This window comes from Moschus berezovskii, chromosome 21 (genome assembly GCF_049115385.1).
Source record: "Moschus berezovskii isolate FMDL1 chromosome 21, NW_MosBer_1.0, whole genome shotgun sequence".
NCBI classification, from domain to species: Eukaryota; Metazoa; Chordata; class Mammalia; order Artiodactyla; family Moschidae; genus Moschus; species Moschus berezovskii.
In genome coordinates, this window is record NC_142480.1 from 47,236,818 (window position 1) to 47,250,835 (window position 14,018).

A 14,018-nucleotide genomic window follows, 5' to 3' on the forward strand; every position below is an offset into this window, starting at 1 on the left:
CAACACCACAGTACAAAAGCATTAATTCTTCAGCACTCAGCTTTCTTTATAGTCCAACTCTCACATCCATACATAACTACTGGAAAAACCATAGCTTTGACTAGACAGACATTTGTCAGCAAAGGAATGTCTCTGCTTTTTAATATGCTGTCTAGGTTGGTCATAGCATTTCTTCCAAGGAGCAAGCATCTTTTAATTTCACGGCTGCAGTCACCATCTGCAGTGATTCTGGAGCCCAAGAAAATAAAGTTTGTCACTGTTTATGGCAGCTGAAGGTAAGCAAACAACTCGAGGCAAGATGAATAATCTGTCCTCCCAGTTTCTCTAGCTTCACTGGAAAGTCAGAAACATCGAAGGTCCTTGTTAAGAATGGCCAGTTCTGCAGCCTAAGAGTACTAACACACGGAACTTCAGAGTTCCCAGGGGAAGTTTCTTTCTCATGTGAATGCTTTCCTAGGCAGTTTAAGGAGGGGTGACCTAAGGATCTGCCGGGAACAGGTGACCCACAACTTCCAACCTGGTATCCTTATGATGCTTACCTGCATGCTGGCTAGCATGGCTGTTCTCATACAAGTTCAACTGGAAGTCAGGGAATGCGGACAGGTGCTGACATGTATGAATGTTGGGGAGGGTGGTGTCAAAAAAGGAGAACCACAAAACTATGTAATAATAACAACAATGTAAAATTTGTATATAAAATGTGTATTTAAAACAAAGTCTTAGGTTCCACCATATCTGATGTTGATATTGGAATTCCTGTGTTCCTTTTGTCTACATTTACTTGTTGCCTTTTTCTTTATTATTAAGTTCCTTTTATCACTATCTTATAAACATGTAATTGTACTTTCGTAACCCAGTCTATCGGAGAAGGCAATGGCAAGCCACTCCAGTACTGTTGCCTAGAAAATCCCATGGATGGCGGAGCCTGGTTGGCTGCAGTCCGTGGGGTCGCTAAGGGTCGGACACGACTGAGTGACTTCACTTTCACTTTTCACTTTCACACATTGGAGAAGGAAATGGCAACCCACTCCAGTGTTCTTGCCTGGAGAATCCCAGGGACGGGGGAGCCTGGTGGGCTTCTGTCTGTGGGGCACACAGAGTCGAACACGACTGAAGTGACTTAGCAGCAGCAACCCAGTCTATTTCTCACTTCCACTGTATAATCATAACGGATTTGATTTAGGTCATATCTGAATGGTCTAGTGGTTTTCCCTACTTTCTTCAATTTAAGTCTGAATTTGGCAATAAGGAGTTCACGATCTGAGCCACAGTCAGCTCCTGGTCTTGTTTTTGCTAACTGTATACAGCTTCTCCATCTTTAGCTGCAAAGAATATAATCAATCTGATTTCGGTGTTGACCATCTGGTGATGTCCATGTGTAGAGTCTTCTCTTGTGTTGTTGGAAGAGGTGTTTGCTATTACCAGTGCGTTCTCTTGGCAAAACTCTGTTAGCCTTTGCCCTGCTTCATTCCGTGCTCCAAGGCCAAATTTGCCTGTTACTCCAGGTGTTTCTTGACTTCCTACTTTTGCATTCCAGTCTCCTATAATGAAAAGGACACCTTTTTTGGGTGTTAGTTCTAAAAGGTCTTGTAGGTCTTCATAGAACCGTTCAACTTTGGCTTCTTCAGCATTACTGGCTGGGGCATAGGCCTGGATTACTGTCATATTGAATGGTTTGCCTTGGAAACGAACAGAGACCGTTCTGTCGTTTTTGAGACTGCATCCAAGTACTGCATTTCGGACTCTTTTGTTGACCATGATGGCTACTCCATTTCTTCTAAGGGATTCCTGCCCACAGTAGTAGATGGTCATCTGAGTTAAATTCACCCATTCCAGTCCATTTTAGTTCACTGATTCCTAGAATGTCTACGTTCACTCTTGCCATCTCCTGTTTGACTACATCCAATTTGCCTTGATTCATGGACCTAACATTCCAGGTTCCCGTGCAATATTGCTCTTCACAGCATTGGACCTTGCTTCTATCACCAGTCACATCCACAACTGGGTATTGTTTTTGCTTTGGCTCCATCCCTTCATTCTTTCTTTTTTTTATTTTTTTTTTTAAATCAAATAATCCAATTTTATTTTTTTTTTTCAAGTTGAACAGACTAAATTTCTTTAAACAAACTTACTTATACTCCAGAGTCCTTTAAAAACTTAATAGCATTTATACATTGAAGGTATTTGATTTTCTTGTAACTAGCACTTCAAATGCAACAAGCATTTGAAGCAACAAGCATTTGACCCAACAAGTAAAACTTCCTACAGTTCATAACTTTTATAAATAAAATAAATTAAATGTACGGTGAATAAGTTCTCTGAAATATTTCAATATTTCTGCAGGTTTAGTAACATCGTAAAATACATTTCAACTAAAATTCACAAATCTAAAAACCTGTTAGGCATTTTTAGGTGTTTTAAGTTGGAAATGAAGACCAATGTTACATCGTAATATGCCAATTACAAACAGTACTTCAAATAGCAAATACTACAGTTTGTCCCAAACTTTAAAAACTATTCATGAACTCAACACTGAACTATTGATGGCTATGAGAATTGTTTCCTAGCCTTTTTGAAAATTTCAACCCATTTACGTTTAAGGTAATTATTGATAAGTACGATCCCGTAGCCATTTTCTTTATTGCTTTGGGTTCAAGTTTATACACTCTTTCTGTGTTTCCTGTCTATAGAAGATCCTTTAGCATTTGTTGGAGAGCTGGTTTGGTGATGCTGAATTCCCTCAGCTTTTGCTTGTCTGTAAAGCTTTTGATTTCTCCTTCATATTTGAATGAGATCCTTGCTGGGTATAGTAATCTGGGCTGTAGGGTATTTTCTTTCATCACTTTAAGTATGTCTTGCCACTCCCTTCTGGCCTGAAGAGTTTCTGTTGAAAGATCAGCTGTTATCCTTATGGGAATCCCCTTATGTGTTATTTGCTGCTTTTCCCTTGCTGCTTTTAAGATTTGTTCTTTGTGTTTGATCTTTGTTAATTTGATTAATATGTGTCTTGGAGTATTTCGCCTTGGGTTTATCCTGTTGGGGACTCTCTGGGTTTCTTGGACTTGGGTGATTATTTCTTTCCCCATTTTAGGGAAGTTTTCAACTATTATCTCCTCAAGTATTCTCTCATGGTCTTTCTTTTTGTCTTCTTCTTCTGGGACTCCTATGATTCAAATGTTGGAGCGTTTAACATTGTCCCACAGGTCTCTAATATTGTCCTCATTTCTTTTAATTCGTTTTTCTTTTTTCTTCTCTGTTTCATTTATTTCTACAATTCTATCTTCTAGTTCGCTTATCCTGTCTTCTGCCTCTGTTATTCTACTGTTTGTTCCCTCCAGAGTGTTTCTGATCTCATCTATTGCATTATTCATTGTATATTGACTCTTTTTTATTTCTTCTAAGTCCTTATTAAATCTTTCTTCCATCTTCTCAATCCTTTTCTCCAGGTTATTTATCTGTAACTCCATTTTGCTTTCAAGATTTTGAACCATTTTCACCATCAAAATTCGAAATTCTTTATCAGGTAAATTCCCTATATCTTCTTCTTTTGTTTGTGTTGGTGGGCAATTATCTTGTTCCTTTACCTGCTGGGTATTTCTCTGCCTCTTCATCTTGCTTATATTGCTTTGCTTGGGGTGGCCTTTCCCTCTTCTTGCAGTTTGTGGAGTTCTCTTTATTATGTAGTTTCTTCGCTGTGTGTGGGGTTGGACGGGTGACTTGTCCAGGTTCCCTGGTTAGGGAAGCATGTGTCAGTGTTCTGGTGGGTGGAGCTGGATTTCTTCTCTCTCCTTTAGAAGACAATGGGCTGCTTTTCTGGGAGCCTGATGTCCTCTGCCAGTATTCAGAAGTTGTTTTGTGGTCTTTACTCCACGTTCAAATGTTCTTTTGATGAATTTGTGGGGGAGAAAGTGGTCTTGCCGTCTTATCCCTCCGCCATCTTGTTCCTTCCTCCCCAGAACACTGGATTCTTATATTCCACTTGGTCATGGAGTATCTCTTCCCAGCTGCTCCAGCAAGGCGCAGCCGCTGTACCTTACCTTGGATGAGGGGTATCTCCTCAAGGCCGCCCCTCCTGCTTTGAATGTGGATCAGCTCCTCTCGGCCCTCCGGTGCCCAAGCAGCCATCGCCTCCTGGACGTGGTACAGCTCCTCTCGGCCACCACCCTAACCCTGGGCGCGGGGTAGCTCATCTCAGCCACGATTCTGCACGTGGTCGGTTGCGCCGGAGCCGGGCGTCTCTCCCCCTTCATTCTTTCTGCAGTTATTTCTCCACTGATCTCCAGTAGCACACTGAGCACCTACCGACCTGGGGAGTTCCTCTTTCGGTATCCTATCATTTTGCCTTTTCAAACTGTTCACGGGGTTCTCAAGGCAAGTATACTGAAGTGGTTTGCCATTCTAGTGGAAAACCACTAGACCATTCAGATATGACCTAAATCAAATCCCTTATGATTATACAGTGGAAGTAAGAAATAGATTTAAGGCACTAGATCTGATAGGTAGAGTGCCTGATGAACTATGGACGGAGGTTCGTGACATTGTACAGGAGACAGGGACCAAGACCATCCCCATGGAAAAGAAATGCAAAAAAGCAAGATGGCTGTTTGAGGAGGCCTTACAAATAGCTGTGAAAAGAAGAGTGAAAAGCAAAGGAGAAAAGGAAAGATATAAGCATCTGAATGCAGAGTTCCAAAGAAGAGCAAGGAGAGATAAGAAAGCCTTCCTCAGCGATCAATGCAAAGAAATAGAGGAAAACAACAGAATAGGAAAGACAAGAGATCTCTTCAAGAAAACTAGATACCAAGGGAACATTTCATGCAAAGATGAGCTCGATAAAGGACAGAAATGGTATGGACCTAACAGAAGCAGAAGATATTAAGAAAAGGTGGCAAGAATACACAGAAGAACTGAACAAAAAAGATCTTCGCAACCAAGATAATCACGATGGTGTGATCACTCACCTAGAGCCAGACATCTTGGAATGTGAAGTCAAGTGGGCCTTAGAAAGCATCACTACGAACAAAGCTAGTGGAGGTGATGAAATTCCAGTTGAGCTATTTCAAATCCTGAAAGATGATGCTGTGAAAGTGCTTCACTCAATATGCCAGCAAATTGGGAAAACTCTGCAGTGGCCACAGGACTGGAAAAGGTCAGTTTTCATGCCAATCCCAAAGAAAGGGAATGCCAAAGAATGCTCAAACTACCACACAATTGCACTCATCTCACACGCTAGTAAAGACATGCTCAAAATTCTCCAAGCCAGGCTTCAGCAATACGTGAACCGTGAACTTCCAGATGTTCAAGCAGGTTTTAGAAAAGGCAGAGGAACCAGAGATCAAATTGCCAACATCCGCTGGATCATGGAAAAAGCAAGAGAGTTCCAGAAAAACATCTATTTCTGCTTCATTGACTATGCCAAAGCCTTTGACTGTGTGGATCACAACAAACTGTGGAAAATTCTTAAGAGATGGGAATCCCAGACCACCTGACCTGCCTCTTGAGAAACCTGTATGCAGGCCAGGAAGCAACAGTTAGAACTGGACATGGAACAACAGACTGGTTCCAAATAGGAATAGGAGTACATCAAGGCTGTATACTGTCACCATGCTTATTTAACTTCCATGCAGAGTACATCATGAGGAACGCTGGGCTGGAAGAAGCACAAGCTGGAATCAAGATTTCTGGGAGAAATATCAATAACCTCAGATATGCAGATGATACCACCCTTATGGCAGAAAGTGAAGAGGAACTAAAAAGCCTCTTGATGAAAGTGAGAGAGGAGAGTGAAAAAGTTGGCTTAAAGCTCAACATTCAGAAAACTAAGATCATGGCATCCGGTCCCATCACTTCATGGGAAATAGATGGGAAAACAATTGAAACAGTGTCAGACTTTATTTTTTTGGGCTCCAAAATCACTGCGGATGCTGACTGCAGCCATGAAATTAAAAGACGCTTACTCCTTGGAAGGAAAGTTATGACCAACCTAGATAGTATATTAAAAAGCAGAGACATTACTTTGCCAACAAAGGTCTGTCTAGTCAAGGCTATGGTTTTCAGGGGTCATGTATGGATGTGAGAGTTGGACTGTGAAGAAAGCTGAGCGCGGAAGAATTGATGCTTTTGAACTGTGGTGTTGGAGAAGACTCTTGAGAGTCCCTTGGACTGCAAGGAGATCCAACCAGTCCATTCTAAAGAGATTGGTCCTGGGTGTTCATTGGAAGGACTGATGCTAAAGCTGAAACTCCAATACTTTGGCCACCTCATGCGAAGAGTGGACTCACTGGAAAAGACTCTGATGCTGGAAGGGATTGGGGGCAGGAGGAGAAGGGGATGACAGAGAATGAGATGGCTGGATGGCATCACCAACTCGATGGACATGAGGTTTGAGTGAACTCCGGGAGTTGGTGATGGACAGAGAGGCCTGGCGTGCTGTGATTCATGGGGTCGCAAAGAGTCAGACACGACTTAGTGACTGAACTGAACTGAACCCAGTCTAATGGCTTATCCTTTAACGGGAGAATCCAGCCCATGTTCACACACTTGATTCTTCTCCCATCCTACCCTGTGTTTATCACTGATTTCACACTATTGTTTCCTCTTCCGAGGATATGCCAGTGTGACCCAGTTGCTAAAAATTCCACACTTCTTTGGCAAGGGTTGATGCAAGGCTTGAGGGATCTTGGTTCCTTGACCAGGGATTGAACTTTGGGCCCTCAGCAGTGAAGGGTGGAGTCCTAACCACCGAACAACCAAGGAATTCCCACAAACTCCATATTTTATTAATTCAGTTCTTTTTAAAATCAATTTATTTTTGGCTATGCTGGATCTTCGTTGCCGTGAAGGCTTTTCTGTAACAAGCTATAACAAGCAGGGGCTACCCTCTAGTTGCGGTAAGCCGGCTTCTCACTGTGGAGCACGGGCTCTAGGGTATGTGGGCTTCAGTGGTTGCAGCTCCTGGGCTCTACAGCACAGGCTCAGTATTGCTGGCTCATGGGCTTAGCTACTCTGCTCCGGGGCATGTGGAATCTTAGGGACCAGGGATCAAACCAATGTCTCCTGGGTTTGAACTACAAAACTATGTAGTAAGAGTCTAAAATTTATTAGATTATTTTAATAACCTAAGTAGATTTATTTAGATTATTAAATAAATCTAATTTATTTAATAATAAATTAATGTATTTTATTTAGGCAGGCAGATTCTTTACCACTGAGCCACCAGGAAAGCCCCCAGAAGTTTTCTTAAAGTTTTCTATTATTGGTTACTTTCCTTTTCACTGATCTCAAAAGCAGACATAGATTTCTTTACTATTATTTGAAAACAAAGTACCAATTAGTTCCAGAAGAAAGTCTCTCCCATGAGCAGTGCTCTAGTCTGCACATTTCCCACAAAGAAGAAAGCTTCAAAATACTTTCACTGCCCACCCACTTCCCGGTCTGCTAGATGAGCCACAAGAATGCGTTTACTTCCACTTTGTCCCCTGAAACCTTGAAGACACCTAGGGCAGGGTGTGCTTAGATACCTTAGAATTTAAAGACTGAGGTATTATTGGATGTTATATAATTATATATAAAGATACATATTCTGCACTACACACACACACAAATGTGTGTTATGTACACACACCACTTCTCTCCACTACTTTCTCCCTCATCTTAGAGTTCTGTTCTACTTCATTTGTTGAATGCTTGAAATCCTTATTTAATTATTTTCCTCAGACAGGGCTTCTGGAGAAATACATCTCTGAGTTTTATGTATTAATATAATGCCCAAAGGAATACCTCTTGTGCCCTGAAGGGTGAACAATCATTTGGTTGGTGTGGGACTGTCAGGTTATGGTCCTTTTCCATCTGTGATCTCTAATCAGATGAGACACTGTTATTACTGCTTTACACAGTAGGAAAAGATGCTGGTGCTGGGAAAGATTGAAGGCAAAAGGAGAAGGAAGAGGCAGAGAATGAGATGGCTGGATGGCATCACCGACTCAATGGACATGAGTTTGAGCAAACTCCGGGAAATAGTGAAGGACAGGTAAGCCTGGTGTGCTGCAGTCCATGGGGTTGCGAAGAGTTGGACACCACTGAGCGACTGAACACCACCACCAACAAACAAATGCGTTTGTGTTCAGCCCACATTCACAGTTTCTTGCTCCTCACTCTTTCTTGCCTTTCAGGCCTCCCACTTGGGACTTAGGACTCATCTTGCTTCTGCTTTAAGTACATCCTCCAGAATTTTCCTTTGAGAATCTGCTAGTTACAAATTGCCTCAATTTTCATATTTCTAAAAGTCTTGATTTCACTTTCATTTTCTAAAGTATTTATGCTAAGTATAAGGGATCCCAGGTGACACGGTGGTAAAGAATTTGCCTGCCAATGCAGCAGACACAATCCACTCTAGTTATTCTTGCCTAGGTATACCATGCACAGAGGAGCCTGGCAGGCTACAGTCCATGGGGTCGCAGTCAGTCAGATATGACTCAGCAACTGAGCACACGCTAGGTATAACACTCTAGGAAGGCAGTTATTTTCTTTGATCACATTGAAAACACTATTCCACTGTTTTCTAACTTCAACCTACTCCTGTCGCGAAGCCAGCTGTTAGTCTGCTGTTCTAATTTTTTTTCCTCTGGCTGATTTTAATATTCTCTCTTTATTTTGTTTTTTCACTATGGTATGTCCTCTTTTTATTTATTCTACTTTGGAATTTTGGAATCTGTGGATTATAGTCTTCCATCAGTTCTGGAAAATTCTCTTCAAATATAACACCCCATTCTCTCTCCTATTCTTCTGGATCTCCAGTTATACATATGCTAAACCACCCGCTCTATCCTCCACTTTTCTAAACTTCTCTAACTTATTTTCTGTTTTTGTATCTTTGTGCCACATGCTGGATAATTTCTTCTGACCTACTAAGTTTTAAAATTTTCAGTTTTATGTGCATTTCTCAAAATTCAATTATGTTCTGTTTAAAATTTGCTATGTCACTTTCTATAGCTTCCTATTCCTTGAAGATATTTGCAAGCTTGTCCTGTCTTTGTCTCTTTACATATAATAAGAATAACCACTTCATGATTTTATCTGACAACTATAATTTCTGAGGACTGTGAGGGCCCTGCTCCCACTGCCTCTCTCCCCTGCGAGGTCCCACTTGCAATGCTGTGTTTCCTTATGGACGGGTTAATGCTGACTGAGGGCTGCCTGCTGCCCTTGAATGATTATTTGCAGAGACTTTCTGAGGCTGAAGAAGGAATCTCCCTCTGGGAGGATGCATATTTGCTTCTTCCAGATACTTGGTAGTGCTACCAGCCAGAATCAAGGGGTGAGGTTTCTCCATGACCTCACTGATATTTGGGCTACAAGTCTGCCTAATGATCAGCCTTATATGAGCTCTCTCCACCACTATTCCCAAGGCTCACTAGCAACTAGCTGACCAAAGCCTGCATAAGCTTTTTGGCTTAAGAGAAACCAACAGATTAGAGCCAGGGGTAGAAAGAAATGGAGCCATGTTGGGTAGGTCTTACTTCCAGAATCCTTGAATTGGTTTTAAAGTTGCATGTATGCCTGTAAGCATTATGACAACACATCCTATGGTACAACTTTTAACTAATGAGTAAGCCATTAAAGGAGATTTTTTTTATGTTTAGATGCATTTAGCAGGTATAGTTTTGAGCAACTGAGAAAGCAAAGTATTGTGGATTATCAGATTACCAGATAATAAAATTAAATCAAACTATAACAGCACAAGGACGATTTTTCTTTTTCAAATTAATTCAAAACTATTGCCAGGCTCTAAAGAGGAGATAAAATAATTTGTCATGCTGAATTATACTTGCATAACAAAGAAGTGAGTACGTACCCTTGTGAAGCCAGCAGCAATGAGGGACATTACACATGACTCTTCTCTATCCACCCTTTAAAAGAACAAGGAAATGGTTAGAGACAGTTTTTTCTAATCAGTTACATCTCACATCTTTGTTTACTAATTTATATAATATTATCATTGGCATATAATGAATACTTTTAGATGAATTAGATTAACATACAAATCAAGTGTACAAAGTTAAAACAATTTTCTGTTTTAGTTTCACACTGGCTTTTTGGCAATAGATATTAATGCTTGAAATACAGAGATTATACTAAGAGCCAGAACACAGGAGTGAGCACATAGCTATGTGATATGTAAAAATTTTAATTTAAACTATTTTTATTCTTTTCTTACCTCCCATTTTAAAATGAAATATAAGGTTTCCCCCAATTATGTATAATGTAAATTCTCATAGATATTTGGAGTTAGAAGTCCCTAAGAAATATATCCGGAAAACATGCAAACTTCAGGAATGGCATTCTCCCTGGGTTGGCCCTTTTCTAAAGTGAAAGACAGTCCAAAATCACAAAACCTAGTGTTAAAGTACAAACTCCAGCCATGAATTTAACTGCCAAAGTGAAAGAAAATAAGAATGAGGAAAAGGCCAAACTAGAAAGGGTGATGCCTGTCACAGGACACAAGCTGTTATTCAGGCCTCTGTTAAGAACACACATTACACTGACATCTGAATTTCAACACTAAAAAAAGAAAAGTATCTTACCTGCGCACTACACCAATAATAACTGTGTTTTCTGAGAGTTTCGATGATCTGATAGACCTTTAAAAGAAAGTTTTAAAATAAATTTAAAGCAATTCTTTAAAAACTAAATACACCTAAACCTAAATTTTGGTAGAACAGTTAAAGTTGGGGGAAAGTGAAAGATCCCTCCACACTCTGAAGTCACCTTCTTGGCTAAACTGACCTTTCTTTCTTCATGGGACAAACTGCTAACCAGTGGCCTGTGGTGACCCTCAAAATTGTGGAGCATGAAGACAGCAGCCAGCTCTGATGACATGCCTTCTATTTGTTCTTGTTCTGGTCTGATCTGCTTCAGGTGGAGAATTTTCCCTACCTGGGGAATCTCCCTTACACAAGAAGGGTCACTCGTCTCTTCCTATCAAAGGAAGATGCAGGTCTCCATGTATCCCAGCCAGTGGCTGGCGACCATGACAGTGGGGGTGAGGCAGCCTGAGGGCCAGCTCTGCACTGCATTCTAAGCAGTGCAGAGCAGGGCTCCAAGCAGGCTGCAGGCAAAACAGTAACAATAAATATTTAAAACTCAGAAATGCAAAGTATTCTTATGCATCAGAAAGAGGAGAATCAAACCTCACAGGAAAAATTAAGAAAGACTTAAGAGAAGACTGATGGAGAAAAGTCAAAGACAATGCTCTACTGAAGTTACCCAGGGAGTACGAGGCCACCTGTGGATGCCAAGGAGATCAAACCAGTCACTCCTGAAGGAAATCAACTCTGAATATTCACTGGAAGGACTGATGATGAAGCTGAAGTTCCAATGCTTTGGCCACCTGATGCGAAGAGCCAACTCATTGGTAAGGACCTTGATGCTGGGAAAGATTAAGGGCAGGAGGACAGAGGATGAGGTGGTTCCATGGTATCACTGACGCAATGGACATGAGTTTGAGTAAACTCTGAGAGATAGTGAAGGACAGGGAAGCCTGGCTGTTCATGGGGTCCATGGGGAAGACTGTGCTGCAGTCCACAGTGTTGCAAAGAGTTGGACACGACTTAACAACTAAACAACAACGAGGCTGCCAAAGGTACTGAATTTAACCCTTCTGGAGAAGCAGCTCCCAAGAAGCCATGGGGAATGAAAATTCAACCAAGAGATGAGAGAGGACAGAGATAAACATGACGGAGAAGAGTAGAAGCAATATAAACTGCCCACTGAGATGTGCAATGGCTTTGACCCACCCTACACGGCAGGAAAGAGCAGGAGTCTCTGGAGAAGAAGAGCCAGGCCACAGGAAGCGGGAGGAACTTGGCCCCTGGCCTGGAAGGAAGAGACGCACATAAGAGGGTGACTGCAGATGGAGGGGTATGCAGAGGGCTGGATTTGGACTCCCCCTGTCAAGACAGAAGCATCCTTGGAGGATGTGTCCATGATGGGACAGAGAAGAGCCAAGACTCACTGCCTTACTTCAGTTCTGCTGGTTCAAGAATCACTTCTGTCACTTCTGAATCACAAAATATAGAAAATGACTGGCATGACTATTTCTCCACTGTCCCAAGGATGACACATAACATAACCACTCCAGATGTGTAAGGGAAAAGTCAAGTCATCATATGCAAAGGATGCCTCAGTTTGGGCAAAATTTTTCTGCAGAGGGCCAGACAGTAAGTATTTTAGACTTTTCATGTCATATGGACTCTGTCACAAGTACTCAATCCTGCCCCTGAAGCATGAGAGCAGGCACACACAATACATAAATGAATGGGCCTGCCTGTGCTCCCCTGTGCCTACCTCTGCCTCAGGGTATTGAGGCTAAGTTTTCTTCTGGAGCTCAGGCGAAGCAAGGCTTAGAATCCAACAGTATATGCAGAGTAGCTCTGGGGCTGGGAAGCTGCTCAGGGATGGAGATGCTTCCCCATCTCCAGGGAACAGCCAGTCTCTCTCATGGACCACACGGCTCATAACACATACACACTCTCTGTCAACACTTTTGCTTTTCCCAGTGTCCACTCTAGTCCTATAGCTTCCATTTCTGCTGAGCATCTCCAGAGGGAACCAACTTAAAGGGCGCTCCTTGCATGGCTCTATTAGGGAGGTCACTGCAGGGCCTGATGACCAGGCCCCAGGCCCATTGTGGTTGCCTGCCTGGAACAGAGCTGAACTTACCTTCCTGGAGCAGGAGCCATGGAAAGGGCTATGTGAGCTCAGAAGCATAACTGGCATAGCAGACACTCACACAGATGGACCCCAGCCACTTTTCAAACCTGCTGGCTGATACTCACCCCAGCACTAACCTTAAACAGGGAATGAAAGATGTGGACTCGCAAATAGTAGTTTCATGGCTTCTTAGGACATTTCTAGTTGTTCATCTGTTTATACTTCTATCATATCATGAAGATTTAGAGGGAGAAATGGCAACTTTGAAGTATGCCACCAGCCACCTCAAACCAGCTCATGTCTTTTTACAGGAGAAACAGAGATCTGAGTGGCAACAGAGCAGATAGGCAACCACACACAAGCAGGTCGGGACACTGGGATAAGGGACATGGGGCTGAGAACAAAGAGGAAGGAAAGACCATGTTTCCCAGAGACAAGCCCATCCCTCCAAAGGAGGTCTAACACTGTATGAAAAGGCAGGGGTGGTGTCCATTCTCACCACTATTATTCAACATAGTTCTGGAAGTCCTAGCTACAGCAATCAGAGAAGAAAAAAAAATAAAAGGAATCCAGATTGGAAAAGAAGTAAAGCTCTGTTTGCAGATGATGGGATATTATATGTAGAAAACCCTGAGGATACTATCAGAAAACTACTAGAGCTAATCAGTGAATTTAGCAAAGTTGCAGGATACAAAATCAATACACAGAAATCTTTTGCATTCCTATATACTAACAATGAAAAATCAGAAAGAGAAATTAAGGTATCAATCCCATTCACCAATGCAACAAAAAGAATAAAATATCTAGGAATAAACCTACCTAAGGAAACAAAAAAACTGAACACAGAAAATTGTAAGACACTAATGAAAGAAATCAAAGATGACATAAACAGATGGAGAGATACTCCATGTTCCCGGGAAGGAAGAATCAATATTGTGAAAATGACTATACTGCCAAATGCAATCTACAGATTCAATGTAATCCTTATCAAATTACCAATTTCATTTTTCACAGAACTAGAACAAAAAATTTCACAATTAATATGGAAACACAAAAGACCCTGAATAGCCAAAGCTGTTTTGCGAAAGAAGAATAGAGCTGGAGGAATCAACCTTCCTGATTTCAGATTATACTACAAAGCTACAGTCATCAAGACATTATGGTACTGGCACAAAACAGAAATACAGACCAATGGAACAAGATAGAAAACCCAGAAATAAACCCATACACCTGCTGCTGCTGCTAAGTCACTTCAGTCGGGTCCGACTCTGTGTAACCCCACAGACGGAAGCCCACCAGGCTCCCCC

The 14,018-nt window shown here is 41.7% G+C and overlaps 1 protein-coding gene across 2 annotated transcripts in view; it reads right to left on the reverse strand.

Moving 5' to 3' along the window:
* The window catches only part of PDE8A (phosphodiesterase 8A), a 173,367-nt gene that overhangs the window by 59,114 nt on the left and 100,235 nt on the right, over positions 1–14,018 (reverse strand). For both annotated transcript variants that reach the window (XM_055417883.2, XM_055417884.2), the window contains exons 4-5: positions 10,584–10,640; positions 9,854–9,908 (exon numbers count right to left, since the gene is read on the reverse strand). In XM_055417883.2, the coding sequence (XP_055273858.2) occupies positions 9,854–9,908; positions 10,584–10,640 (112 nt within the window). The remainder of the gene's footprint in view (positions 1–9,853; positions 9,909–10,583; positions 10,641–14,018) is intronic.